The sequence below is a fragment of the Cottoperca gobio genome, chromosome 5, assembly GCF_900634415.1.
Source record: "Cottoperca gobio chromosome 5, fCotGob3.1, whole genome shotgun sequence".
Lineage (NCBI taxonomy): Eukaryota > Metazoa > Chordata > Actinopteri > Perciformes > Bovichtidae > Cottoperca > Cottoperca gobio.
In genome coordinates this window covers 27,788,749-27,814,876 of record NC_041359.1, presented here as the reverse complement: position 1 = coordinate 27,814,876, position 26,128 = coordinate 27,788,749, and the positions used below count along the sequence as shown (strand labels likewise).

The window sequence follows — 26,128 nt, the reverse complement described above, 5'->3', positions numbered from 1 at the left end:
TTCTCAATTTAACTTGAATTGTTCTCTGTAGGAATACCCCATTCTCTCTTGTTGCCCCCTCTGTAGGGAGTGCTCAGAGGTCAAAGGTCAGAGCTGCAGATGAGAAGCAGAAGCTCGGGAGCTGGCAGGGATTGAGTGGACAACGTGCAGTAGATGGATCTCTGGCAGACTCAAGTCTCCTATATGCTTCTGATGTTAAAATGAGCAGTGACAGGTCTGAGGAGAGAAAGTGAGCTGACAGCAGAATGATTGATGTTTCTCTCACTCATCTGTTCTCAAGATACCTTTGAGCAAGATGAGCTCGAAACCATGAACTCTACTTTTATTCTCCCCTGTTTCTCTTTATTTGACTCTTATGTCTTCACCAGAAAAATTACAGTATTGGTAATTTGTTAAGAGTGTAAACAATGACTTCAGAATTAAGTAACACTACTTTGTTTTAGTGCCACAAAACCTCCTGCAAAGGATTTTGTTTGCATTGTCTTTATTTGTTTAACCATGAAAATAATAACTCCCTAATTTATTTATTACCTAACCCTTTAGATTACTTTAATCGTAGTGGTGGCAGATCAGAAAATGTTCAAATGATTGTTTATGTGATGATCATATGGATCATTTTGGAAGGTACTGAGAATTATTTTGTTCTTGTTCTGCCCATGTGGGTACCAAATCAGCATCAATACCATTGACACATTACTTATTATGTTGCTTAGGATGCTCAATTCATGCTACCAAGAGTAAATTCAATCCCTGTATGGCTGTACATTGTCTTTGTATGCAATAACATCAGATGTTAATGTCAGACACTTCTTATCATGTATCCATACTGTGGCAACGTATGGAAGAGCTGTGATTATGTCCTGATGCACATGAGGCCTTGCCAGCCACATGTTTGAGATCTGCACATATTTATATTTGGAAATTATTGATTTATTAGGAAAAGAAAACAACTATATTGGGAACACAGGTTAACTAATATGCAGATGATGTGTTTATCTATTTACAGAACCTTGACAAATCAGTACTTTGTAGTTGATCTAATGAAGCCATATGCCATCTGAGTTCCTCCCATCCATGCTAATATGATAAAGTGAGAACTGTAAAGTCCTGCATATATCCCAAACTGTATATCATGTATTTTATGTTTACTAAGATATGCATGTTGAAATACATGCAGTGACTCATTTTTTAGTTTGTTTTGTTTTTTAAACATTTTGGCTAGTGAAATTCAGAGTGACTAGGAACTTTAAAAGCCACCTTGGCTGCTGATCAGTCAAATTGTTTTTTTTACTTTTTTGATTCCTGTAATTTTCTAAAGGTTTTCTTATATCTGGAAGGAAAGAAGTATTAGTATTCCCAAAGTCTTTCAAAAGTCAACATATGAAGATTGATGGGAAATATTTAGATATTGTAGCTGCTACACATTTTTTTTTTAAGTTATATTTTTGGGCTTTTCATGCCTTTATGATAGAGAAGTGCAGAGAGAGAGAGGGAACGACATAAAGCAAATCCCACAGGTCAGACTCTAACCAGTGGCCGCTATGGGCAAGGACTAAGCCTTTGTATATGGGACGCCTGTGCTACCGGTTGAGCTACCGGGACGCCCCGCTGCTACACATTATACATGACCGTCAGATGACTGTTGATTTTACCCTGAATAAAGCTATGTGCCAAAACGTCAATCTTGATGTCATCAGAGTTATCAGGGTGTGGTTTATGGCTGAACTGTTAATCTTGGGAAGCAAATGAATTGGCACATCAGCAATTACAGCAATAGTGCCTCCTTGTGCTGGAACTTGAAGACTAAAACTGCCACCACTTGCTACCATGAAGCTGTTGTCTCAAGTTCAAAACTGGTCATGCACTGTGTACTTCTTAAGGTTTAATAAAATAGTTTAGCTTTATTGTGTTTGGATTGAACATTTACAGTGTGTGTGTGTGTGTGTGTGTGTGTGTGTGTGTGTGTGTGTGTGTGTGTGTGTGTGTGTGTGTGCAAAGGAAAAACAATGCACAAAGAGACAGATGCCTCTCAGCTCGTTTGGCTCGCCCTCAGATGATTTTGACATTTTTATTGATAAAGCTAATAGAGACGTGGAGATGAAACGAGAGAGAGAAAAAAGAGGAACAACGAAAAGTAAAGAAATGGGATGACAAGAATTCAAAAACGGGTGATGCAGATAAAGAGAGTAGTACAGATGAAATGACAACATTTAAGATGACAGGACCAAGACAGGATGGAGGAGAGAAGAAAGAGAGAAGAGTGAATAACGGAACATAAAGATGAAAAGCTACTATAACCTTCGTTAAAATAAAGTACTAATTCCAAAGAATTTCAATCGAGCTAGATATAAAAAAATGAATAGGTTGTCCAACATTCACGTTGGAAAACAGTTCATCCATCATTATGACCCACAGCAGGATGTCTCAGTATGTGTTGGCAAGACTGTCAGGAAATCTGTTATAAATATCATAGTTCCCAGAGGATTCCTGATGTTTTTAGTGATTCTCTTATATTTCCTCTAGTGTTGCTGTCTCATAGAGTTTTCCACTTATACACAAAAAAACCCATACAATCTTATCACCAGATTCCCATTACACTGAAAATTAATCTTTTCCATCTTGGAAAAGTCAGTCCATGAACCCCTCCTGGCTGTTGTTAAAAGTCATGGTGGCAAATGATTTCATGGCTCACATTAGACCCACAACTCCCACTGGAGCATCATTTGAACATTGTTTCTAAACCCAGTTAATCAGGATCCAGCTTTTGTCCAAGAAAAATGGGGATGATAATGTATCATCTTCCAAAACATAACAATGTTTGGCAGATTCTGAACTTGTAAAATGAAAAGTTCTCTCTCTCTCTTTCTCTCTCTACTGCTTTCTGTCTCTGTCTCTCTATCAGCAGTGAAAGGTGCAGAACTTCAGGCGATCAAGTCAGAGTTGACTCAAATTAAAGCCAACATCGAAGCTTTGCTGGGCAGACTGGAGCAGATCACAGAAGACACACACATCACCGCCACAGGTGACACACACACACACACACACACAAATAATTAAATAATAATTGGAGTAATCTGAACAAAGTGGACAATGTTATGTTATTCGCCAAATGTGATTAGAGTCAGGTATGTGGAGGACTCCAATGCACCAATGAATACAACACTGTAACTGCTCTTATCTTAACTCTTAACTGTAAAGTTACGTAGCTTAAGTTTTCTCTTGCTGCTGCCTGTTTAAAACCTCTTAACGGGTGTAAAAGTTTTATTGTGCCATGTACATGTAAATTTCATAATTCTGAAGAGAAAGAAAAAATATATATATTTTTGGAAAGCTTAGAATCTCGTCTATTTAGATATTGAGATGAAAATCTCAACAGCAGGTACAATCAGCTCCTCAAACTAGCAAGCACACTCAAAATCAAAATCATAACTTTGAGCCCACTTACCTATAAAGCCTCATAAATATCCTCTTTTCAGCAATATTTTGAAAAAGACGCTCCTAAGGCATTGCCAGAGGTCCACACGTTCGTTTCCGGTAAAAAGATATCCACTGTGAACATCGTCACATCGATAAAAGTCCATGAACAACTGTTGCAATCTGTGAAATCAGCTGATCGATTTGTACATTGTGTGATCATAAACAGTCAGAACTTAATATCTTGTGCGCTCATTGCGGTCCAGACACTTCCTGGTTGTTGCGCAGGCTCTTAGCGTTAGATTGACACTTCATTTGAGCCAATCAGAGCTTAGATAGGTTTTTACAACCTTCATGAGCCAATGAGTGTCAACTTGATAAGAAAGTGGCCATCCTCTTGTTTTGTTACAGGCTGAGCCAGGAGCGGGCGCATTGTATAGACAATGAACGTTCGTTACATGCGTCACTTCCCATGGTTTGATTTTACAAAATAAAATTTATTTTAAAAATGATATTTATTATTTATTGTTCAGAAGAAAATACAAAAAGGAGTTAAAATATTAGAAAAAAAAATGTGTTTATACTTCACTTACTCTGTGTGATTACTACTAACAGGGAATATGGGTATATAATAGTTTATAAATAAATAAAAATCATATTTTATTAATAAATATTATTATGCACAGTTTGTGTACGCCTGGTGTTACTCTTAGAAAAATATGTCTAATAATCTAAGTTTTTATCCTTTTGATCTGAAATTGGAAGTTTTACTTCATAACACTTGGTTCTATGTTTTCATTGTGTTTTCCAGTCCATACCTACCAGCTGTACCATCTTCAGGCATCTTTTTCAACAACAAACTTCAGGCGGAGTGTATTTTCTTCAAATTCAGTATACTCAGGCCACTATTACTCAGTGCCACAAGCACTTGGAGTGATTATTCAATGTTTTGCAAGAACAAAAAGAGAGTTATCTTTTGAATGAAACCAAAATCATGCAGCTGGTGCAAATAGTTGAAGAGCAGCTTTCAATTTACTTTGGGTATGTCGTTTGTAGGTATTTTCGTGTAAATTCCCACAATCCTTAAGAGGTTAATGACTTGAACCCTAACTGCACCATCATGTATTGAACCCACTGAGTTATGTAAAACTAATAAAACCGCAGTGTCCATGTGGGAGATATGTTTCCTTCCATATATTCCGACTTCCATTCCATATATTCGAGGTTCATTCAGGTGTACTGAGTGAGAATGATGAACTGTTATATGGAGCTGCAACATTTCATAGCTGGATTGAGAGGAGACAAGTTTTTTTCGGAGCTACATCCGAGCGTGTTTGAAAGATGAAAAGCACTTTCTCACAGATTGTTCCAAAATCTCTCATAGGTGTTCGGCTGGGTCGAGATCTGGTAACTAGTCCAAAGCATATCATTTGCATAATCTTTATACTACTTACAGTTTATTATTCAGTCAGCCCTGGTGTCCCTTATGGTGCATTCATTATGCTTATGCACTCATTCATTCAAGTTTTTCCTTTTTTACACCCGAATGGAAAGTTTAGTTTATACCATGGTGTCGGACTCTGTGGAAGAAAGTCCCACAAATCTAAAACACAACAATCCACTCTGTGACCAAAGAAGCTGTCCTCATACCCTGTTCATACTTAAACTTACTAAAAGTGAAACATTATGATTCATATATAACTCACTTAATACATTTTTTAAGTAAAATCATGAGCCAGGACGTGCAGGGCTGCCTCTGAGGAAGTCAAGGGACATATTATAAAGAGCGACAAAGTCCGCGTAGAGAGGAGGTCAGGGTGGATGAAAAGGTCCTGAAACATACGATTTCGACTCCGGAGGCCACACTTCCTGTCCCTGTCAAACCAAGTCAACGTTGATTCATTTTTACTAACTTTTGTTATGTAACTAACGTCAATATGTAAGTTGCCTAACAAATGTAGGCTTTTTTTTAACCCCAACCACAAAGTTTTCTTAAACCTAACCAAGTAGTTTTGTTCCCTAAACAGGTTCAGAACTGAAAGGGGCTTTCACAGGCGCACTGATCACCCATTTTGCTATTTATAGGAAAATGCACAAAAAATAACAACATCATTTTTCGTAAGATTTCAGACGTTGGTCCATAAGCAAATGGTAAAATTTGGGAATGGTTCAAACTCCAGCAACAGGGACAGAAATGGGGAAAAACTTTAGTTTGATCAAATTAGTGGAACCTGCGGCTCCCTTCCTGGTCCTATACTTCTGCCACCAGGCTCCCATAGGAGTAGCTATCAAATACGACATGTTAATCTAATCTGATCAATCCACAAACTCTTAATAAATAAAACCTAAAGATGTTTTCTGTAACACTTTGCTTATTTAATCATGAATATTTGCTGTTTTAGATAAACTTTGGTTTCCAGGGGCTTCAGGGGCCTTTTCTGTCATGATCCTGATTTTGTATATCCTGTTTTATTTTGAAGTGTTCACTCCCCCTTGTGTCATGTCTAGTTGTACTTCCTGTCTGTGTATTTTCCCTCTCTGTGATTGTTGATGTGTTCCTCCTGTGTCGTTCACCTTGCCCTTGTGTTTTAGCTTCTCTCCCCAGCTGTGTCTCGTTCCCCTCGTTTAGTGTGTGTGTGTATATAGCCCTGTCTGTCCCAGTGTTCCTGGTCAGTTCGTCATCAAAGTGTCACCCATGTTTTTGATGTTGCCTCGTGCTCCTCGTACCTCCTCGTGTCTCCTCGTGTCATCCTGGTTTGTGTTTTTCAGTTTTATTTGTTACTTTGTATTTTTGCTAGCTTTTATAAAATAAAGCTCTCTTTTTGTTATAACCACGTCCAGTGTACTGCATTTGAGTCCCCACCGTGACAGTACAAACTGACCAGTAACATGGACTCAGCAGACATCATGAACGATGAGCTTCATAATTTAACATACACGTTAATTATAATTTTTGGTGAGTGGACGCGAAACCCCTGTTGGAGGATGCGACAGGCTGTGCCTAGATTGGCGAGAAAAGAGGTGGCTAAGAAGCCAGAGATGAAGAGCCTTTTACCTGAGTGGCTTCAGGATTTTGTGTACACTCCACTTTGCCAGCCTAACCTTGCCGATCCTTCCGCTCCACTTCCCTCTGCCGAGCTGCGGCAACCCCCCTCTCCATTCGCGCAACCTCTTCCTCCTGTCGGGCCACACCAGACCCCAGTCCCTGAGACATTTCTGGGCACTCGCCTGGCCCTGGGAGGTCCTCGGAGTCTCCAGGGGACTTCCAGGTCTTGGCGCAAGAGACCCAGACCACGGCAGACTCCTGTTTCCGCTGCCAGGCCACAACAGCATCAAGTTCCCGCTGCAGGGCTACGACAGCACCCTGTTTCCACTGCCGGGCCGCAACAGCCCCCTGTTCCACATGGGCCGCGACAGTCCCCTGTTTCCGCTGACGGGCCACGACAGCCTCCAGTTCCCATTGCTGGATCTCTGCAGACATCTGCTCCAGCTGCTGCCGGACCTCTGTTCCCCAGGGGCAGCTGGGAAACAGCTGGGGCCTCTAGGCCCCAGCTGTACCCAAGCTGCCCCTCAAGGCCCCAGCTGTTCCCCAGCTGCCCCTCGAGACCCCAGCCCCTGTGCTCCCTCGCCGGTGTCATACTGGTTTGTGTTTTTCAGTTTTATTTGTTACTTTGTATTTTTGCTAGCTTTTATAAAATAAAGCTCTCTTTTTGTTATAACCTCGTCCAGTGTACTGCATTTGGGTCCTCATCTTTCCCCCACCATGACATTTTTAGAAACTTCCTGCGAGTCTCGTGTGCTCTTCAGATTCCTGGAGAAACATCACATCAAGAGAAATTAGCAGGAAATATTTTTCAGTGATGTTGCGTCCTATGTTGTCTTCTGAAGATGTCTTCTGGCTTTTTTTGATGTCCCAAATCAATGAAGCCACTTTATTGTAAATCGGGTTCAACCCATGATGCAAATACCTGCTGAAACAAAAAGATTCAGCCAATGGAAAATGCTGAAGAAAAATAAATCACATGTAAGGAAAAGTATGTCAAGGTAGTAATAACAGAAAAACTACTTTGGATTTACATTTGGGGTTTTTCGAATAAATATGTTGAAGTATGTTTATTTCTTTTGGAAAAGTTGTTTTAAACAAAATCTTTCATAGCATCATGAATATTAACTGATGTTACGGTTCAACCTGTCTGAAACTATATTTGAAACTATATCTGATTTATGCAACAACAAAAAAGTTTTGTTCTGTACCGCAGGGAATAAACAATTGAAATAATTTGTTTGTCAACAAAAACAGAAGAATCCAGTAAACATTTCAAAAACCATCTGACAGATCTTAAAACAAAGACTTGCTTTTTTCAAGCAAATAAAAGGGAGAATGATGGACTCTACAATTGGCGTGTACTGATATTCCGCCTTACCCACTTTACAGTTTCAAAACCTTCACAATACAGAAGTACTGTCATGGGAGTACTGTCAAGGTCCTCTGTTCCCTTTTCAAGATGAAGGAATTCATACAGACCAGTTTTAAATACTTAAAATCCAAACTTACACCATTACAAAAGAAGTCACAATATGAATAATGAAAACTCAGATTTGTGACGCGACCGGATGGCCTGCATTATCATCCAGGCAGAGTGGCTCTTCAGCCCCCCCTACTCAGTAGGACACAGCCGTGGACAGCTTCGAACGGGAGAACTGGCAACAACCGAATGTGTAACTGGAAAACAGATCCACTGTTGCAGGACTCTGGATCTCCGTCTGATGATCTGGATAAACTCTCACCCTGACACAGCAGGGTGTGACTCATAAAGTAAAAGGTATCAGGCTTTACTGTAAAAGATGTAAAAAGCATCTGCAGTCAAAAACAAAAATAAAAAACATTCTGCACATGTTGTAAAACAAAAGTGCTGAAATGGGATTTTATTGGTGTTGAATACAGTCAGCATTCTGAATGCTGAGGTGTTTATCGTTGGCGCTTTAACGCCAGTCAGAAGAGGAGTTGAGAGATTCACCAGATCGTTGACATTTAACATAAAGCTGTATAATGTGCCATTTTATTGACAGTTTCAACTTTTTCTGGGCCTGCAGACGTCTTTTTAAGGCATATGGAGTAAAATTGGGAGTAAACTGGTCACCTCTATCCTTTTTTCCTGTGTCCAACATCTGTTCCCTCAAACAAAGTGTCAGAGAACCACCTCAACCCCTGGCTATGGAGAGTTTTTATCATGCGAGACATCAGAGCTGAGAGGAGGAGTGTCCACCCCCCTTCAACCCCCTAAACCCCACCAAGTTCTCCCTCCTCCCCACTCTTGGAGTTGACTGACCAGATGAAGGAGCTGCTCTCTGCTGGAACCAAACTAACCCCAGCCCGACTCACATTTTCTCTCCCCTAAATCCCCCTCATCACAGCTACAACACTCAACACCTCCCGGCCCTTCTTGAAGGCATCATCCAAATGGATCAATATAGTGAGAAACAAGTGCTCAACCCAAAATATTGGGGAGATTATGCTTTTAACACCATGAAACTAGCTTTATTAAACACCAGGTATTTGGCAGGAAAAACATTGTCAATCAATTTTATTATCAAGCACATTTGGTTGGAACTAAATAACAGCTTCAGTTTTATGAGTGAGGTTAGAGTGTATAAGAAAGGGGGTGGCTTTGCCATTTTCTTTAATGATTCCTTCCAATGCAATCAGATATCTTGCGTTCTCCCACACTGCACCGCTCCTCCGCTCCCTTCACTGGTCACCAGTGGCCCAAATCTGCTTCCAGACTCTGGCGCTGGCCTACCGTACTGTGATCGGATCAGGTCCTTCCTACATCCAGGCCATGGTTATACCATACACCCCAGCTCGCAAGGTGGGACCCAGATAGCCCTCAAATAAAACCAGCCTGTTTGCTATCCTGGCTCTGAAATGTTGGAACGAGCTCGTGGTCAGCAGAAAGTCTTCACACCTTCCCTTGTAGATTCAACAGCACCTTGGCCAATAATGGACTTACCTTGGGCAATAATAAATCTGCACTTAAAATGATTTCACCTGTTTGAAGCTAATGTACTTAGATTATTGTTTGGAGTTTGTATCCTCATGATTGTTTGCACTTATTGTAAGTTGCTTTGGACAAAAGTGTCAGCTAAATGAGATGTAAAGTAATCTCTTATGGACATGTTGCTTCTTTTGATATGTGGCCCTTCAGCTGATTTCCTACTCTAGAGCTTTGTTCCTAAATATCTACAGGCCACCTAAATACAGTGCAACAGTTTTGATGACTTTACTGTGCTGCTGTCTATAATTGCTTTACATTACATTTAGCCGACGCTTTTGTCCAAAGCGACAATAGGTGCAAACAATCATGAGGATACAACTCTGAACAGCAATAATCTAAGTACCTTAGCTTCAAACAGGTGAAATCATTTTAAGTGCAAATTTATTATTGGCCAAGGTGCTGTCAAAACAGGTGGGTTTTCAGTCATTCTGGATGAGCTGTAGAGGTTGGATGGCACATGAAGGTAGTCCAGCCAGGAGGGAGTTGCAGTAGTCAAGCCGTCAGATAACAAGAGACTGGACCAGAACCTGCGTCATCTTCTGGGTCAGTAGGGGACATATCCTCCTGAAGAGTATATCTGTAAGATTAGCAGTGATGCTGGCCTTGAAGGACAGTTGGTCGTCCAGTGTCACACCCAGATTCCTTGCAGTCCGAGTCGGGGAAACAACCGAAGTGCCAAAGTTGATAGTAAAGTCTCGGATGGGAGAGCACTTACCCGTAAGGAATGGCAGTTTGGTCTTGTCGGTCTAATCTGCATTGACCTTGAATGCATAGTTATTGTTGGTGGTTTTCTTCCCCAAAGTTTCATGAAAATCTGGCCAGTAGTTTTTCTGTAGTGCTGTTGATAGACAAAACGTACAACGAGACACATTGAGCCCAAAACATAACCTCCTTGGTGGAGGAGATTAACAGTCACAATGTTTTAATTTCACTGGGATTTTCCATTGGATTTTGATTTATAATTAAAAATGTTGAGGCGTAAATTCAATCGGCAGGAGTAAAAATATAACGTTAGGCTGTAAACAAATGGCACCAGAGCCCACGTCACCACCACTGAGCTACTAAAGACGGACTAGTGTTCTGCGTGATGAGAAGTGTAGTCAAATTTAGCCACTTGTTAGCAACCGCCTTTGTTAAAACACGTAAAAGCTTCTAAATCCGCGAGTGGGGTATTTACTGACATATTTTAAGTAGAGGAACAGAACATTAAAATCTCTAAGCTTGTGTTAACCACTGATCAACCCATTCAAAAAAAACCATTGACTTTGAGACGAGGGAACTGCATGTGCTATAATGCAAACTCATATCTGGGTTTCAGGACTTATTCTTGCACCCCTTTACGTAGCCCTCATGTGAGCAGTCACAACCTCCGCAAACCAAAAACATACTGCAACAAAGCAAAGCTGAAAACTTTGAATCACTCAATAAGGTCAAATTCTGCTGGACAAGCATGCAGTTGTGGGCAATCATCACCTGACATCTGTCCCTGTTGTTTAGTGGATCCAATATTAGGTATAATCACGGTTTGAAAAAAAGATAACAGCATGCAGAAGGGCCAAAGGGAGGCCAAGAAATATTTCTCACATCTGCTGACAGGCTGCGATTCAGACCACTGTGATGAACAGAAGGCTTCAGATTTCTGTACCTGCAAAGTCTGAGTTGTGGGATGTGGTCAACCTTAGGGCCTCTGAAAAACCACGTTAATAACTTAACATGATTTTCCAAACTTCTTCCATACGACCATTAAAAATCCTAATAAAATCCATTTAAAAACATTATCAAAAGGTATGCCATGCTCAGAAATGACAGAACTGGCAACAAACACAGATAAGAGCCAGTGATGGAAACAGCCTTCAACATGAAAAGAAAGAAGAGCCAGTGATGGAAACAGCCTTCAACATGAAAAGAAAGCAGAACCAGCCTGTTCAGAGCAGAGTTGAGACTAAGTTTCTCTGAGAACATGTGGATCTGGACAGTGTTTAACACTGAGCTTATATCTGCACCAGGAGCCTGGGATGCAGCTTCAGAAACAAAACCAAGTATGAAAAAATGTGCGTGTAGCCGAGTTCCAGGCCTCTGAATCTCAGCCCCACATCTGAATTTTTGCCAAACAATTCATAGGTCATGCTCTTCTGCTCTTCTGCGGCGCCATAGATTTTTCCTTGCTGGGGCTTGTTGGAGTGTTAACCTACAGTCTGAGTTTTGTTGAGGTTATACTACCTCATTGTTTAGGGTACCAGGTACCAGGTTCAACTAAACTACATTTTCAATTAGGTTTTGATGGAAACATAACGGTTTTAAAGACTTGGTTAAAGTTGTAAAAAAAAAAAAATCGCAACAAAAGTACTTGGTTAGGTTTAGAAAAATGATCTTGCTTAATGTTCTCTAATCCTTGCTACAGTATACTGTATGTCTCCAAGATCACATTTAACCATGATGACACACACACAATGAAAGCAATACGACACGCTTGTTTCTTTGCTAAAAGGAAACAAATGAAGCCCCTTTTATTAGAACTTGGAGAATTTGTCCAGTTTGTTTTCATGACCGACAGTGTAGTATCCATATCACGTTATACTTTCCACATTCGTCTAACCTTTAGTTCTTTGTGTCTCTGTCTGTGTGTGCTGCTGCAGAACTGAGGAAGGCAGAGGAGTGTAAGAGTGAGGAGGCGTGGCAGGAAGAGGAGGAGGAGTCGAGCTCAGAGCTGGAGGACGACGAGGAGCATAGACAGAACAGCGAAGCTGAAGAGGAGGAGGAGGAGGAGGAGGAGGAGAACGAGGAGGGAGAGCACACGCAAAACGACACCCATGACCACATGCCGGTATTAACACCTGTGTGTGCGTGTGCATCTAAACATGAGCATCGTGAGGACCTCTGTCAGTTTACTGCCTTGTGAGGACCTTCAGACGTCACAGTGAAAAAAAGGTGTAAGAAACAGCAGTGAACCACCTGAGGCCTAACGTTCCTTATATTCCACTTTACCTTCCCCTGAAGTGGTTAATGAGTTTACTGCAGATACAACATACTGAGGGTGTAGCTCACACACCTTTTATTTCTTAAATTTGCTGATGATTCATTATTTAGTCGTTAATTGAACAAAAACTCCAAACATGTTACAAATGTCTAGATTTGTTGCTTTTTAAAATCTTTTGCTAAATTTGGCTTTTGATCGCACAAAACGAGTGTATTTCAGCAAAGACACTTTGACTCTGGGAGTCTTGTGATATGAATACTAAACAGAAAGATCCGCAGAGCAAAACATTTGGCCTCTGCACAGCCTCATAGGGTAGCTAGCATGTCCGATGTACATTTCTGAGCGTCAACCTCTATAAAAAGGTAGCAAGCGAGTGACAGATTGTAAGCAAGCTGCAAAAGGAAGCTACCGAAATGGCGGAAACTGCACCAAAAATACGTAAATATATAAACGCTAAACGGACAAATCTGGGGCTGGCTTTTTCCAGCTGGTGAGAACTTAACTGGCATCTTCTGGTGTCGTTGAGCCGGGGGGGAGGAACTTTGAATGTTGTGTTTACAAACACCCCCCCCCCCCATATATCCTACTTATTCTGCCTTTGAGCAGAGATTAAAAAAAAAAAAAAAAATCACAGGGATTATTTTTATTACAAATAAATCCTTCCATTTATTTGTCAAATCATCCAATTTCCCAGCATTATATGGCGCAAGTGTTTTTTTCTTTAAAACCAGAAGAAGTTAAATCCTACAGCAGCTGCACAGGAAGGAACACAAAGACTGTCCTTTATCTCCTGATTTATATACATATAACAAGCAATATATTGTTCATATCCGGTCGAAAGGTCACTTGTATCTGTTACTTTATGGATTCTTGTGATGCTTTATGTAATATAATGCTTTTTTTTTTATAATTGTAGTGCCTGAACAATACCTTCCCATCATAATACTTAATGTTCCAACGTGTTTGATGTCTTGTATTTATTGCTTGCGGAAGTGTTTTGATTGGCTCTGCACTTCTAATTCTACAGAAGTTGCCGACGATAAACTTAGTTTGACTCCAGCAAAAATAACACAAAACCCTTCATGGGGGGAAACGTCTTTCTACATGAGCGTATTCTGAATGCTTCTTCCCCTGTTGCCCTTTATGTGAGCTCACATGTTACATGATCATAATTTGAGTATTTCGATACTTGCATAACATATGTGGATGTGTGTTCTGACTCTGGTCCTTCCTTCCGTTTTGTTCAGGAGATCTGTCGCCTATCATCAGCGATGGACTCCATTCACCCATGAGAGGTGAGTGTGTCTTTGTGAAATTAGGTTCCTTTCAAACACTTAAAACCAGTCTGTCTGTCTCAAATATGAACATTTAGCCGATAAGTCCTATTGCAGTGTGAAAGAAAAGTGCTAGCACAGTAAGTGGGTTGATCTTAAAGTAAATTCTCTGTATGAGTGAAGCACTGTTGGAAGTCTTGTAGTAAAACCTCTCGCTTGCATTGTGTTAGCGTCTCTCTTCACAAGGCGTAATAAGGTCTTATGGAGGGCAACGCTGTGATCTTTGCTCCAAATGTGTATCGCACAGCTTTGACATTAACTGCGGCTGCCGGCCTCACCTACATTACTGACATCAATGGGGAGGTCGTTCCACCATTTTGGAGCCAGGATAGCAAACAGGCGGGTTTTGTTTGAGGGAAATCTGGGTCCCACTCGTAGTGAGGGAGTGGCGAGCCGATTGGTCAACGCAGAGCGAAGTGAACGCGCTGGGGTGTATGGTTCGACCATGGCCTGGATGTAGGAAGGGGCTGATACATTCCTCCAGGTGTGGCACTCTCCTTCGTGCTTTGAAGACGGCAAAACGGACGAAAATCTGCCTCAAGTTTGGAGAAATAACAAACGTTTTGTATTGGAAATATACTGTAACGATCTGAACACAGGAAGTGGGACACAAATGCACAATCCAGAGGCAGCTGGTGATATTGGTAAAAGTCTTTACTAGAAGCAAAAACAGGTTCGCTTCACGGGTAGACAGTCAGCGTGGCAAACAAATCCGACAGGGAATAGGCAAGTGAAGAATCAGGTCACAGAAGCAGGGTCAGGTATTACCTGGAAGTCGACGAAAGGAGACAGGAACAGGACGCACAAAGGAACACCTCTGGAACTCAATGACATGGAGGTACAAAGACGAACTGGCAACGAGGGGAACAAAATGTACAGACTATATACACCAGGAAGTGGGCGGGGTAACGAGACACAGGTGAGACACTGACGAACAGATTGGGAACACCTGGGGGCAGGAAGTAAGAAAGAACAAGTAATTAACTAAATAAAACAGGAATAACAAACACTTAAACAGGCAGGTACCCTTACATATACAATGTTTTGAAACTTTGATAAAGCTGCAGATTAAACGGAGAACATACATTTAACGGGGGATGTATTTCTTTTTAAAGAACTATTTGAACAATCTTGAAGCTTTCGGGTACAACCACTGAGCAGCTCCACTGTGCAGTGCAGTTGGGGGGTTTGGTCAGAGGCACATCAGGGGGGCGAATGTCTGCAAGTGTTGCTCTTTCACTTCCCTCATCCACATTTATTCATGTCACATGTGTCGAAACAGGCAGACGACTGGTTCTTTACTTTCTGCTCATTTCCTGCATCTACTTCCTCGTTTCATCACGTTAGTGAATAGTTGACCACTGTATTGTTTCACAAGTAAATCTTCAGAAACTAACTATTGTCTTTGCTGATCATAATGGAATGGGAGTAAATGAGCCTGATATGTTTTACTGATTAAAAACATCTTAAATAGAATCAGAATTGATCATAAACAGGTTGTGAATTGGAACAATGTGAAACTGCTTCTTAAAATTGGAAGGACGTCTTCAATTTGTGAAGGATGAGATCCTACGGTTATGGAAAAACACACACACACACACACACACACACACACACACAAACACCCCGTCATATACATAGTTTGGCTGGTTAAAGGTTTTGAATGGGCTCTGATCCTCTTGATGTAACGGAAGAATTAACATATTATTCACATATGTTGAGTGTGAGGCTGAGGAACAATATGATAGGTTGTTAGATTTACTTTCACTCCAAATGTTTAGGGTATTAACTTGTATGTGCTTTTATTCCTAATATTGAGTTTAAGAGATGCATGTTTTTCATTTTCTTGATTAAATGCAACATGTTTTTTTATATGTAATTTTTTATTATTTCAGCACAGCAGTTGAGAATGCAGCTCAGAGGGGCAGCCTTCTGAGCAGAGGAGACCCCCGGTGTTTATGAACCAGGATGTCATCAGAGTATATCTATATCTGGTCATCTAAACTACACAAGGAGGCAAATTGCTTTAGAACTAAAAAGAAAAAGGTTGCTGTACAGCAAAGTAAGCTCTTCCATAGATAAGGATTAGAGTCCAGATCATGAACTTGATCACACCACTCAAAATTAAAACAAATAAGCTGTTTTCATATTGCTCCCTGTAGTCAAATTTATATTTTCTTCTCTGAGGTCAAGGCCAATCTGAGCCGTCCTGCTGCTTTTATTGAACAGGACGACACAGCTTTTATTAGCTAATAACATCAAGGACCAAATAACTGTTCTGCAAAATATAATTAATTTTATAAACGTTTACATGTGAAGCACAAGGTCTTGTTTATTGTCTTTTTCTGGCATTAAAAATGATGTTTATTGATATTTCAAGTTCATTTCTTCAGTGAATTGTTTGCAGATGCAGTTTCCAAGTCATGAAGCAATAACAACTCAGCTATAATGTCATTGACATTTGGTAATAAAGCAAATTACTCCAGCTTTGGAACATCAGTGAACTCAACAGTAAGCTGTGTGGTTCGCTCGCTAACAGCATTTCCTATAAACCCTGTAAAAGTTTTTACGCAGCAGAGATTACAGCTAACAAGTTGGAAAACTGACTTTACAAGAAAGCGTTGGTGGATATCTGCCTTCACATGATAGGAACTGTTCTCTTTGCTCACCGCGAGGTCGGCCGAGGTCAAAATAGTTTAATCTCTGAGACGCCGAGGTGTCGCTTCCACAGCCAGAGTGCAGTGGCAGCTCAAGGCACCAGGATGTAAGTGCCCACGTTGCTGCATTGATGAATTGTCATGGGAGCTGTAACTTTCTATATGCTAAGAAGTTAACCGTTCTTTAACGTTATTAAACTCCTGATAGAAAGTGCTGTAGTTGATGCTCATTTGTCTCAGAACATGGAAAGTAAACCTCACAAACACGTTTTATGGTTTAACACATCAAGACCTCAGCAGACCTGTTAAAAAGCATTTAAAATCTCACCATAAAGCAAACCTTCTCCTGTAAAACCTGAGGTCAACGTTTACTGAAACCTTCATTTCTCAGACATGGCTTTGGGGAAAGCAGTCTGGAAAAGTCCCTCCTTTGGTCGCCAATAATCTCTCCTCACTGGCAGCTGGAGAACACGATGAGAGTTTTAAGGAGTTCTGCTTTAGCATTGCGCTGTATATTAATTTGTCTCCATCACAGTGTTGCAACCGCATTGCCTCGGTAAAAACTTTGGAAAACACCCTTAACAGCGTCAGGTTAATCTTCTCCCCTGGCTTCTGGCGATACTGGACGTTCTGCTGTTGGTGGTAGTTCACAGTATTCCAGCGGCACACTCTGGTAAAGTCATCGTCATTTTAATTTTCGTCGCTAGGACGAAATCTCTCTCAATCTAGCTCAAATCCTAAACCATTACAATTCCCATAATGCATTTCGTCTTGTGTATTTCAGCAAATCATGACGCATTTCATTGGTCACGTGTCTTGAAAACGATGACATCATATAAAACACGCTCACGTCTCAACCGGCACTAAAGGGAGACGCGTGCAAATGTTGCTCAAGATCTTTTAAGAAAGGCCGATAGAAAAATGCTAATTGAGAGATTGCTTTGAGTTACAGAAGCTCGTGGAACAGACGTTGTCCCAAAAATGTATTTCTGTATATAAGACACTCCTTTATGGACAATATACAAAAACAAGAATGTAAACAAAGTAAATATTAACACCTGTTAAAGAAGCATTTACCAATAGCAGGTAAAAACCTTCCTTGTCCAGCGGTCTAAACGTTTTTAAGGAACTGAAGTTGGAATTGGTTATTATGAAAAGCAGAAATGTCATGTCAATCACAAACCTGATGCATACACTCCCTCGTCTCTGAATTTCCAAATCTTTGTTGCTGAAAAAAGGTACTCTACAAGATCCTCGCTGAGCAAACTGTTCAAAAAATGTCAAAGTCTTGCCAGGAAGAGGGGCCGGCAGCAGTTTATTAAATGAGCACACGCCCTCGCTGACAATATTGGGAACAGATATAATGCTCAGGATACATGTTTCTGTTATTGGAGGATATTCAGATGGAGCTGAGACCTGGACAAAGTTTCAGAAGACTAGTTTCATGTGTCTTGTCAAGTGAAAAGTGAACTCCCAGTTGATGAAGATGTACAGTATATCTCAAAAGTGAGTACACCCTTTAGATTTTTGCAAATATTCTGTTATATCCTTTCAGGGGATAACATTATCCTACTGAAACTTTGATATAACTTAAAGTAGTCAGTGTGCTGCTTGAATAACAGTATAGATTTATTGTCCTTTGAAAATTACTCAGTACACAGCTGTTAATGTCTAAACAGCTGGCAACAAAAGTGAGTACACCCCATAGTGAACATGTCCTAATTGTGCCCAAAGTGTCAATATTTTGTGTGACCACCATTGTTATCTAGCACTGCTTTAACCCTCCTGGGCATGGAATTCACCAGAGCTGCACAGGTTGCTTCTGGAATCTTCTTCCACTCCTCCACGACGACATCACGGAGCGCACGGATGTTGGACACCTTGCACTCCTCCACCTTCCTCTTGAGGATGCCCCACATGTGCTCAATTGGGTTTAGGTCTGGAGACATACTTGGCCAGTCCATCACCTTAACCTTCAGCTTCTTCAGCAAGGCCGTTGTCATCTTGGAGGTGTGTTTAGGGTCATTATCATGTTGGAAAACTGCCCTACGGCCCAGTTTCCGAAGAGAGGGGATCATGCTCTGCTGCAGGATGTCACAGTATATATTGGAATTCATGTGTCCCTCAATGAAATGCAGCTCCCCAGTGCCGGCAGCACTCATGCAGCCCCAGACCATGATGCTGCCACCACCATGCTTGACTGTAGGCAAAACACATTTGTCTTGGTACTCCTCACCAGGGTGCCGCCACACACGCCGGACACCATCTGACCCAAACAGGTTTATTTTGGTCTCATCAGACCACAGGACATGGTTCCAGTAACTCATGTTCTTGGATTCATTGTCTTCAGCAAACTGTTTGCGGGCTTTCTTATGCATCGGTTTCAGAAGGGGCTTCTGTCTGGGGCGACGGCCATACAAACCGATTTGATGCAGTGTGCGGCGTATGGTCTGGGCACTGACAGGCTGACATCCCACTTTTGCAACCTCTGCAGCAATGCTGGAAGCACTCGCACGTCTATTTTTGGAAACCAACCTCTGGATATGACGCTGAGCACGTGGACTCAACTTCTTTGGTCGACCCTGGCGAGGCCTGTTCCGAGTGGAACCTGTCCTGGAAAACCGCTGTATGATCTTAGCCACTGTGCTGCAACACATTTTCATGGTGTTGGCAATCTTCTTATAGCCAAGGCCATCTTTGTGAAGCGCAATAATCCTTTTTTTCAGCCGCTCAGAGAGTTCCTTGCCATGAGGTGCCATGTTGTCCAGCATTCAGAGAGAATTGTGCCCAAAACACCAAATTTAACAGCCCTGCTTATCATTTACACCTGAATCCTTGTAACACGGACGAGTCACATGACACCAGGGCGGGAAAACAACATCATTGGGGACATGTTCACTATGGGGTGTACTCACTTTTGTTGCCAGCTGTTTAGACATTAACAGCTGTGTACTGAGTAATTTTCAAAGGACAATAAATCTATACTGTTATTCAAGCAGCACACTGACTACTTTAAGTTATATCAAAGTTTCAGTAGGATAATGTTATCCCCTGAAAGGATATAACAGAATATTTGCAAAAATCTAAAGGGTGTACTCACTTTTGAGATATACTGTAACTGTGGTTGCAACTTTGGGACCGGCAGTCTCCTCACTTTCAGACACACAGATTTGTGTTGTGTTTGTTCTGTGGTCCGTAGAGTCTTTACTTACAGGCCTGCTGCAGAACCGTTGTGTCGTATTATTTATAGAATAAGTTAAGCTACTCAGGAATGCCATCAATTGACATTTCAGCAATTCTATAAATACGTAGTGACATTTTTGCTTTTTTCTTGTCTGCTCACCGATGTTTTCAAAACTCAGCACATCTCTATCTGAATGGGGTTCGAATTATCGGTGATGCAGGGATATAAGATATGGTGACCAGAGCAAAGTTGTGCTAACATCAACATGCTAACAATGCTAACATGCTGATTTCTAGGTCTAATGTTTACCAAGACAAAAAAGTATCATCTGAAGTTAAGTTACCACCAAAGTTATTGGGAATCCATCCAATAGTTTTTGAGACATTTCACACTAAACCACAAATGTGAAACTCTCTGGTGGCACTAGAGATCAAATCAAGGAGTAACATGACGACACGTTATGTGGGCACCTTGGATATCTGTACCGAAGTTCATTACAGTCCAATATTTTAAGTCCAGAGTGTTGGATGTAGTGGCATCTAGCTGAGAGGTTGCAGAACCTTCTCTGTCCAAGCGTATCGGAGAACTGCAGTGGCCTTCAGGGCCCTGATGAATGTAAGTCTAGCACTCAAACTATTTACAGTTTAGACCAGACATAGTGCTGGAAACAGTGTATAGTGACTTTACCAGTGTATGAAAAATGTGTAAATGTTCCCAAATGCCTGCCTTATGCATCCCCTAGTGCCAGTAGAACACCACTGAGAGGTCCAAACCTACAGTACACTGTCAAATGTATGGACACATGTTTAATCCAGATTTGTTGGTCATCGTCACTATTCTCCTGATATAATCAGGTAATGTAATGTAACCTGTACTTCATAGAAAGGAAGAATTATGTCATGTGAAAGTAGCACATTGCATAGGAATTATATGTATTATAACAAATTGCCATCTCAGTGCATACATGCCTCACAGATGACAGTCACATGTTTGTGCTCCTTCACGGGGCTGTTGCAGATCTTCAGGCCCTCCTGTCAGTTTGTTATTTTTAGCCCACATCTTTCCATTGCCCCTGTAATGCCCTTTTGGGGGTGGGGCGTGCCCTCCATGCACATACATGCCTCACAAATGACAATCACAATGGGCAAGAAGCATTATTATTATAGGTCATTTAGCAGACGCTCTTATCCAGAGCGACCCTTGCTCAGGGGTACAGTGGTGGCAGCCTGGTATTGAACTCACAACCTTCCGGTGTTCTGTTTGGAAGCCACTAGACCACTAAGCCATCACCTCCCACATTGCATTGGAGCAGGTGATGAAGTTCAGAGTCAACAACACTGTGGAATAATGTTGGTGGAATGAGACCTGCACTGCCTCCCAGAGGACAGAAGCTGGAAGAGGCAGAGAGCAGGGCGGGAGAGGTCAGAGCCTTTTGTTTGTGGTGCAGCAGTTAAACTGATGGATGAGAGCATCCTTTTGATCTTGTTTTATTTTTCCTTCAGCCTGTCTGACTGTCATAGACGTCACTGTGCATGCTGAGCATCTGTGTTTTACCAGTCTGATGAGCCGAGGGGGAAAAATAATAATCATAATAAATGTCAGTCGAATGCAGCAGGACGGCTCTTCTCTGTGGACAGCAGCCCAGTTCTGGGAAAGAAAGAAGTACTCGCATCCTTTGCTTTAAAGAAAGAAAATACTCTGTTACAAGTAAAAGTATTTGCAGTAAAATATACTCAAAGTATTAAAACTAAAAGTACTCACTTTGCAAAATGGCCTCTTTCAGACTGTTCAAGGTGCCAAAAGATAATTTTTTATCTAGTTATTATTGTGTGAAACAGAATAACATATATTTTACTTTACTTTGTTAGTTTTGTGGTCGGGCAATTTACAACTTTGTTGTCGGTCCATGTCGACCTCATAAATCCAACATAGCTCTCTACTCAGTAGCTTCTACGGTCTAATCAGCAACATAAGTGAAAACACATGTGGAGGAATGTGGAGCCTTCAAACAATGCATCTTATTTAATCAGCCTTTTTCATGTACATGTTTTCATGTCTTTAAAGCAGCTAAATAAATGTAGTAAAATAAAAAAGTATAATATTTCCCTTTGATATGTAGTGGAGTAGAAGTATAAAGTAGCATACATCGTACTTGTACGTAAATACTTGAGTAATTGTACTTACATCCAAACTATTTCCCAGAGAAATGTAAAAACTGAAACCGGGAGAAACTAGTTCTGTTTTCAGTACAAACGTACAAAATCTACGTATCGCTACAGGAATACGTCTTTACATCCTCCTGCTTGGACTCAATTCTCCCAGGATCTTTGGGATGAATGACTAAATCACTCTGACGCTACAAGCCCCAGAAAGACTTTCTCTCAGCTTTGCGTTAAGCAAGACCACCAACCATCTTTGTTGGTGCCTCAGGAGGGAGAAAAGCCTCTTATAAAGATGCAGCATACAGCACCATCAGCGTCTGATTTACTACGACAACTTGTAACATTTCAAATGTTTAAATACCCATCACTAACCTCTTTTCTGTCATTATGCATTAACACTCAGACCGCGCTCTAGCTGCATCTTTTAGTTTAGTTGCGTGAGAAGTAAGAAACTCAAGCTTCGGGGGCGTCCCGGTAGCACAGGCGACCCATATATAAAGGCTGAGTTCTTGCCACAGCAGCCACTGGTTCAAGTCTGACCTGTGGCCATTTTCTGTATGTCGTTCCCCTTCTCTCTCTCCCCCTTTCACAATCTGCACTTCTCACTATCATAAAGGCATGAAAATATAACTTTAAAAAAAGAAAGAAACTCAAGCTTCTTTTTCACTTCTTACTTTGGCAAATCGGCAAAATGTGTGTGTGTGTGTGTGTGTGTGTGTGTGTGTGTGTGTGTGTGTGTGTGTGTGTGTGAGTTAGTCTAATCGCAGTTAGTACGACACAAACTTCCGTTGTGGATTTTCTCGCGCTCAAATTGACCACGCAGATCATTCATGACTTAAGATCATAAAACAAACCTACGTAGCTACGGTACATCCATGCTACACTCTATACTAGTCATTTTTAAACAGTTTGAAAAACATTTTAAACTTAGAATATATTCATTTCAAATGTGACTTTTTACCACCAGTGGTCCGCGGACCACTCTTTGAGACGCTCTAAAGACTTGTTTGGTTATTTCATCTCCTCATCTTGTTATTTATTCCTTTAAATGTTCAACAAAACTAAACTAAAGTTCCTCACACAGAATAACAAGTAAACTTTGGCAAAAAGGTCAATAATAATAATAATAATAATAATAATAATAATAATAATAATAATAATAATAATAATAATAATAATAAGTAGCTTATGCAAAACAGTGTGATTCTCCATCACCTTGCCTACTTCAAACACATACAGCGGAGCCGAAACAACACACACACACACACACACACACACACACACACACACACTCACACACACACACAGGGATCAGTAACTTCTTTGCTCTTAATGAGTAAACTGTGAGCACAAAAACTGTTCCAGCTGAAATGAAAGTGCAAGTCCAGATCTGAGAGCAGATACACGAGCACACAAGAAGTTTTTATGACGCTCACAAAGTTCAAGACGTCGTCCCTCGTTTCTCTCCAGCTGGTTGTGATGACACAAATGAGTTTCTGGGACCCTAAGCATCCTGTTCCTCTTGACTCTCTTTGCAAACGATACTCGAACACTGCTTTAGGTAATTTCATTAAAACCTTTAATTAGGAACGTGAACGAGGCACAAGACTGAATCAACGAAGGTCTTAAAGCTTTGACACACAGACCCTTTTCTTTTTACGACGGGGCCCCTCATCGTCGTGAAGCAGGACTCGTTTTAAGGCCTTTACCGTGTAGCTTGGTGTTCTTTAGCGGTGCATATCTGCAAACAAATTGTTTCAGTTAAATTGTTGACAAGTTTTCCCGCAGTAAGCTTCTTGCAGATCGAAAACCGGACTTGTGCTCATGTTTTTATTGCATTTGTGTTTCTTACAGTCTTGGCAAAAATGTGCAAGAACCAGAGAGTTTGGGTCCAGCGCGTGTGTTTGATGTTGATATAATTCATTGAGCCAATAAGCAATTTGTTGCATGAGTACTATAAATTATGTTTTATTGTTTTGGAGCCATGCAAAGCAATGTTGGTTGTCCATCCCAAGAAATATTAGACTGGCACGCACACTTCCCTGACACTGATCCTAATGTTTTTTCCTCCAGTGCCAACATGAGGTTTACATTTGTAGTTCAGAGGGAAATGTCTCAACAACTGGTCAGTCATAAAATGTGGTGCACTCATTGAACTTGTTGTCGTGATGAATCGTAAAACGTTTGGTGATCCTTTGACTTTTCCTTTCGGGGCCATCGTCACATTTCCCGATATTTTTGTTTATGATCAAATACATGCTAATTAGCCAATGTTAGCATACGAACACCTAAACGAAGATGGCGAACATGGTACGCATTATCCCGTCTGAACATCTGCCTGCTAACATTGTCCTCGCGAGCATGTTAGCATTCTAACATTAGCATTTAGCTCAAAGCACAAAATACTCTTATTGTTACAGAAATGCGTTCTTTATGTCGTGCTGCACGGATGCATTTCTCTCTAGGTTGGAAACCCTTTCATGCATATTTCTCCTTGTTGCATCACAGAGCTGCGAGCTTCTCCAGAACAATACTTGTGCTTATAGATATGTCCTTGTAATCTGCGATTGTGGTTGATTACCACATAACTTTATGTGCACTTGTTCTGTATTTGTGTTAATGATTTGTTATCTGTGTTTCAGGTACGGTGGACTGTGGAGGAAGAGACAGACAGACAGACAGAGAACTGGATAACAGCACAGGAGGCCAACAAACAGCAGGGAGCCGGACACACACACTCACACACACAACCGTAAACATACAGTAGAGAGACAGACTTGACACTCTGTCAGAGCCACAGGAAAATACTAAAACAGCGGGGTACTGCCAGAACACATCATAAACTGATGAGTTACACACAGTAACACACACATAGAAGAAAAAACACATAGTGATGGAGACAGACTCAACACTGTGTCAGAGCCACAGGGAGATAGTAAAACAGCAGGCTGCTGTCAAAGGGTTACACACACACACACACACACACACACACACACAGACACACACACAAAGAAGAGCTCAGCAGTTGACAGCAGCCACGTTTGGGGAAAGCTGGAGCTCATCAGAACGTCTGCTGAGTTACAGGACTTTAAACAACACGACTGAGCGGCTGACATACTGAGGCAGAGCGGCTTGTTGTTGGAAACCTTGTTGGTGCAAATTAAAAGACGTCACATGACGATGACGACGCACATTAAATCCATCTTTCATGGGAAGCAGTTAATACATCATTTCTGAATTATTTCTCTAATCCTTTCCCAGAAATTGCCTGGAAAGAATTGACGTAATTCGGTAGTAACTGCAGGGAAACTAGAAACATTGTTCAACTGCTGCACTTCCAATTAACCCCTTAGAGTCCCACAACCCAGAGAGAGTTTCAGTCTCTGCACAGCAGCTCATATAAACATGCAAGAAGAAGAAATGTGTCGACAGGAAATCATATAATCCAATAGTTTCCATTTATGAATAAATATTTACTTTGGTTTGAATAATTTTTTCCTTTAACGCATTACAGAAATGTGTTAAAGGCGCCAAAAATCCCAGTTATCAGACAAAAGACTTCATATATTTGCTTCTGCTGCTCCAACTACTGTGAAATATAAATATATAAAGTGACATCTGTGATCGTCAACAGGTTATTGACATTTTTATTGATTTTTAAATACAATCTGCACCACATGAGTCTCCCACTGAAGGTTTATACGTCTATGACAATATTGAATTATGCTATATAATAATAATAATTACAGAACTTCTTATAAAAAGGGTTGGAAATAGGTGATGTGTTAATATCATCAGATATAAGTCACTGTATCAAGTTAAATGCTACGTTTTTCAAACTATTTTCATACGTTTGGGATAAAGAAACGTGGTGACATAAACAGGTTATTATTATTAATTAAGAACACATGTTCATCATCTTTAAAGTATTATTTATAGTTTATAATGAGTTATGAATAAACAACATGTGGGGTTTTATTAAAACTTTATATATATATATATATATATATATATATATATATATATATATATGTAGATTATGAATCACTTGCTGCCAAAAGAACCTCACGAAAAGCCAAAATCTATTATTTTCTGACTAGTTATTGTTCTAGTTTCTATAAAAGGTTGTTAAAGTCGTCCTACATTTCAATGAGCAGTAAAGATCGTGCTGGAAGTGCTGCATGTTTTACTCTATAAACTACAAATAAACTACAATAAATAACTTCAGTATAATAGTTTCTGACTGATCAATTAGAGGATTTAGTTTTAGTTTTCATTGGTCGAACGTACATTAAGGTGAGTGTGAGGTTCATGTTTGTTCATCTTGATTTAAAGTTCAATTTT

General features: G+C 40.6%; 2 protein-coding genes and 1 long non-coding RNA gene across 4 annotated transcripts in view; 2 read left to right on the top strand and 1 right to left on the bottom strand.

The window, feature by feature from the left end:
• The window catches only part of raly (RALY heterogeneous nuclear ribonucleoprotein), a 118,451-nt gene extending 92,713 nt beyond the window's left edge, over positions 1 to 25,738 (top strand). The window contains exons 7-10 of one of the 2 annotated variants that reach the window (XM_029432702.1): positions 2,906 to 3,022; positions 12,107 to 12,398; positions 13,695 to 13,742; positions 24,427 to 25,738. In XM_029432702.1, the coding sequence (XP_029288562.1) occupies positions 2,906 to 3,022; positions 12,107 to 12,369 (380 nt within the window). In that variant the 3' untranslated portion in view covers positions 12,370 to 12,398; positions 13,695 to 13,742; positions 24,427 to 25,738. Of the gene's footprint in view, positions 1 to 2,902; positions 3,023 to 12,106; positions 12,399 to 13,694; positions 13,743 to 24,426 lie in introns of both variants that reach the window. The other variant, XM_029432701.1, reaches the window with a different exon arrangement.
• Positions 6,101 to 7,530, top strand: LOC115008850 (translation initiation factor IF-2-like). The gene is made up of 2 exons (XM_029432703.1): positions 6,101 to 6,989; positions 7,020 to 7,530. Exons 1-2 carry the CDS (start codon positions 6,304 to 6,306, stop codon positions 7,273 to 7,275), a joined length of 942 nt encoding a protein of 313 aa, XP_029288563.1. The 5' UTR covers positions 6,101 to 6,303; the 3' UTR covers positions 7,276 to 7,530.
• LOC115008851 (uncharacterized) lies at positions 9,881 to 14,619 on the bottom strand. Its single transcript, XR_003832348.1, has 3 exons — positions 14,550 to 14,619; positions 10,186 to 10,308; positions 9,881 to 10,034 (listed from the first exon to the last, which is right to left on the bottom strand). It is a non-coding gene; the product is annotated as an uncharacterized LOC115008851 (long non-coding RNA).
• Positions 25,739 to 26,128: the final 390 nt, after the last annotated feature.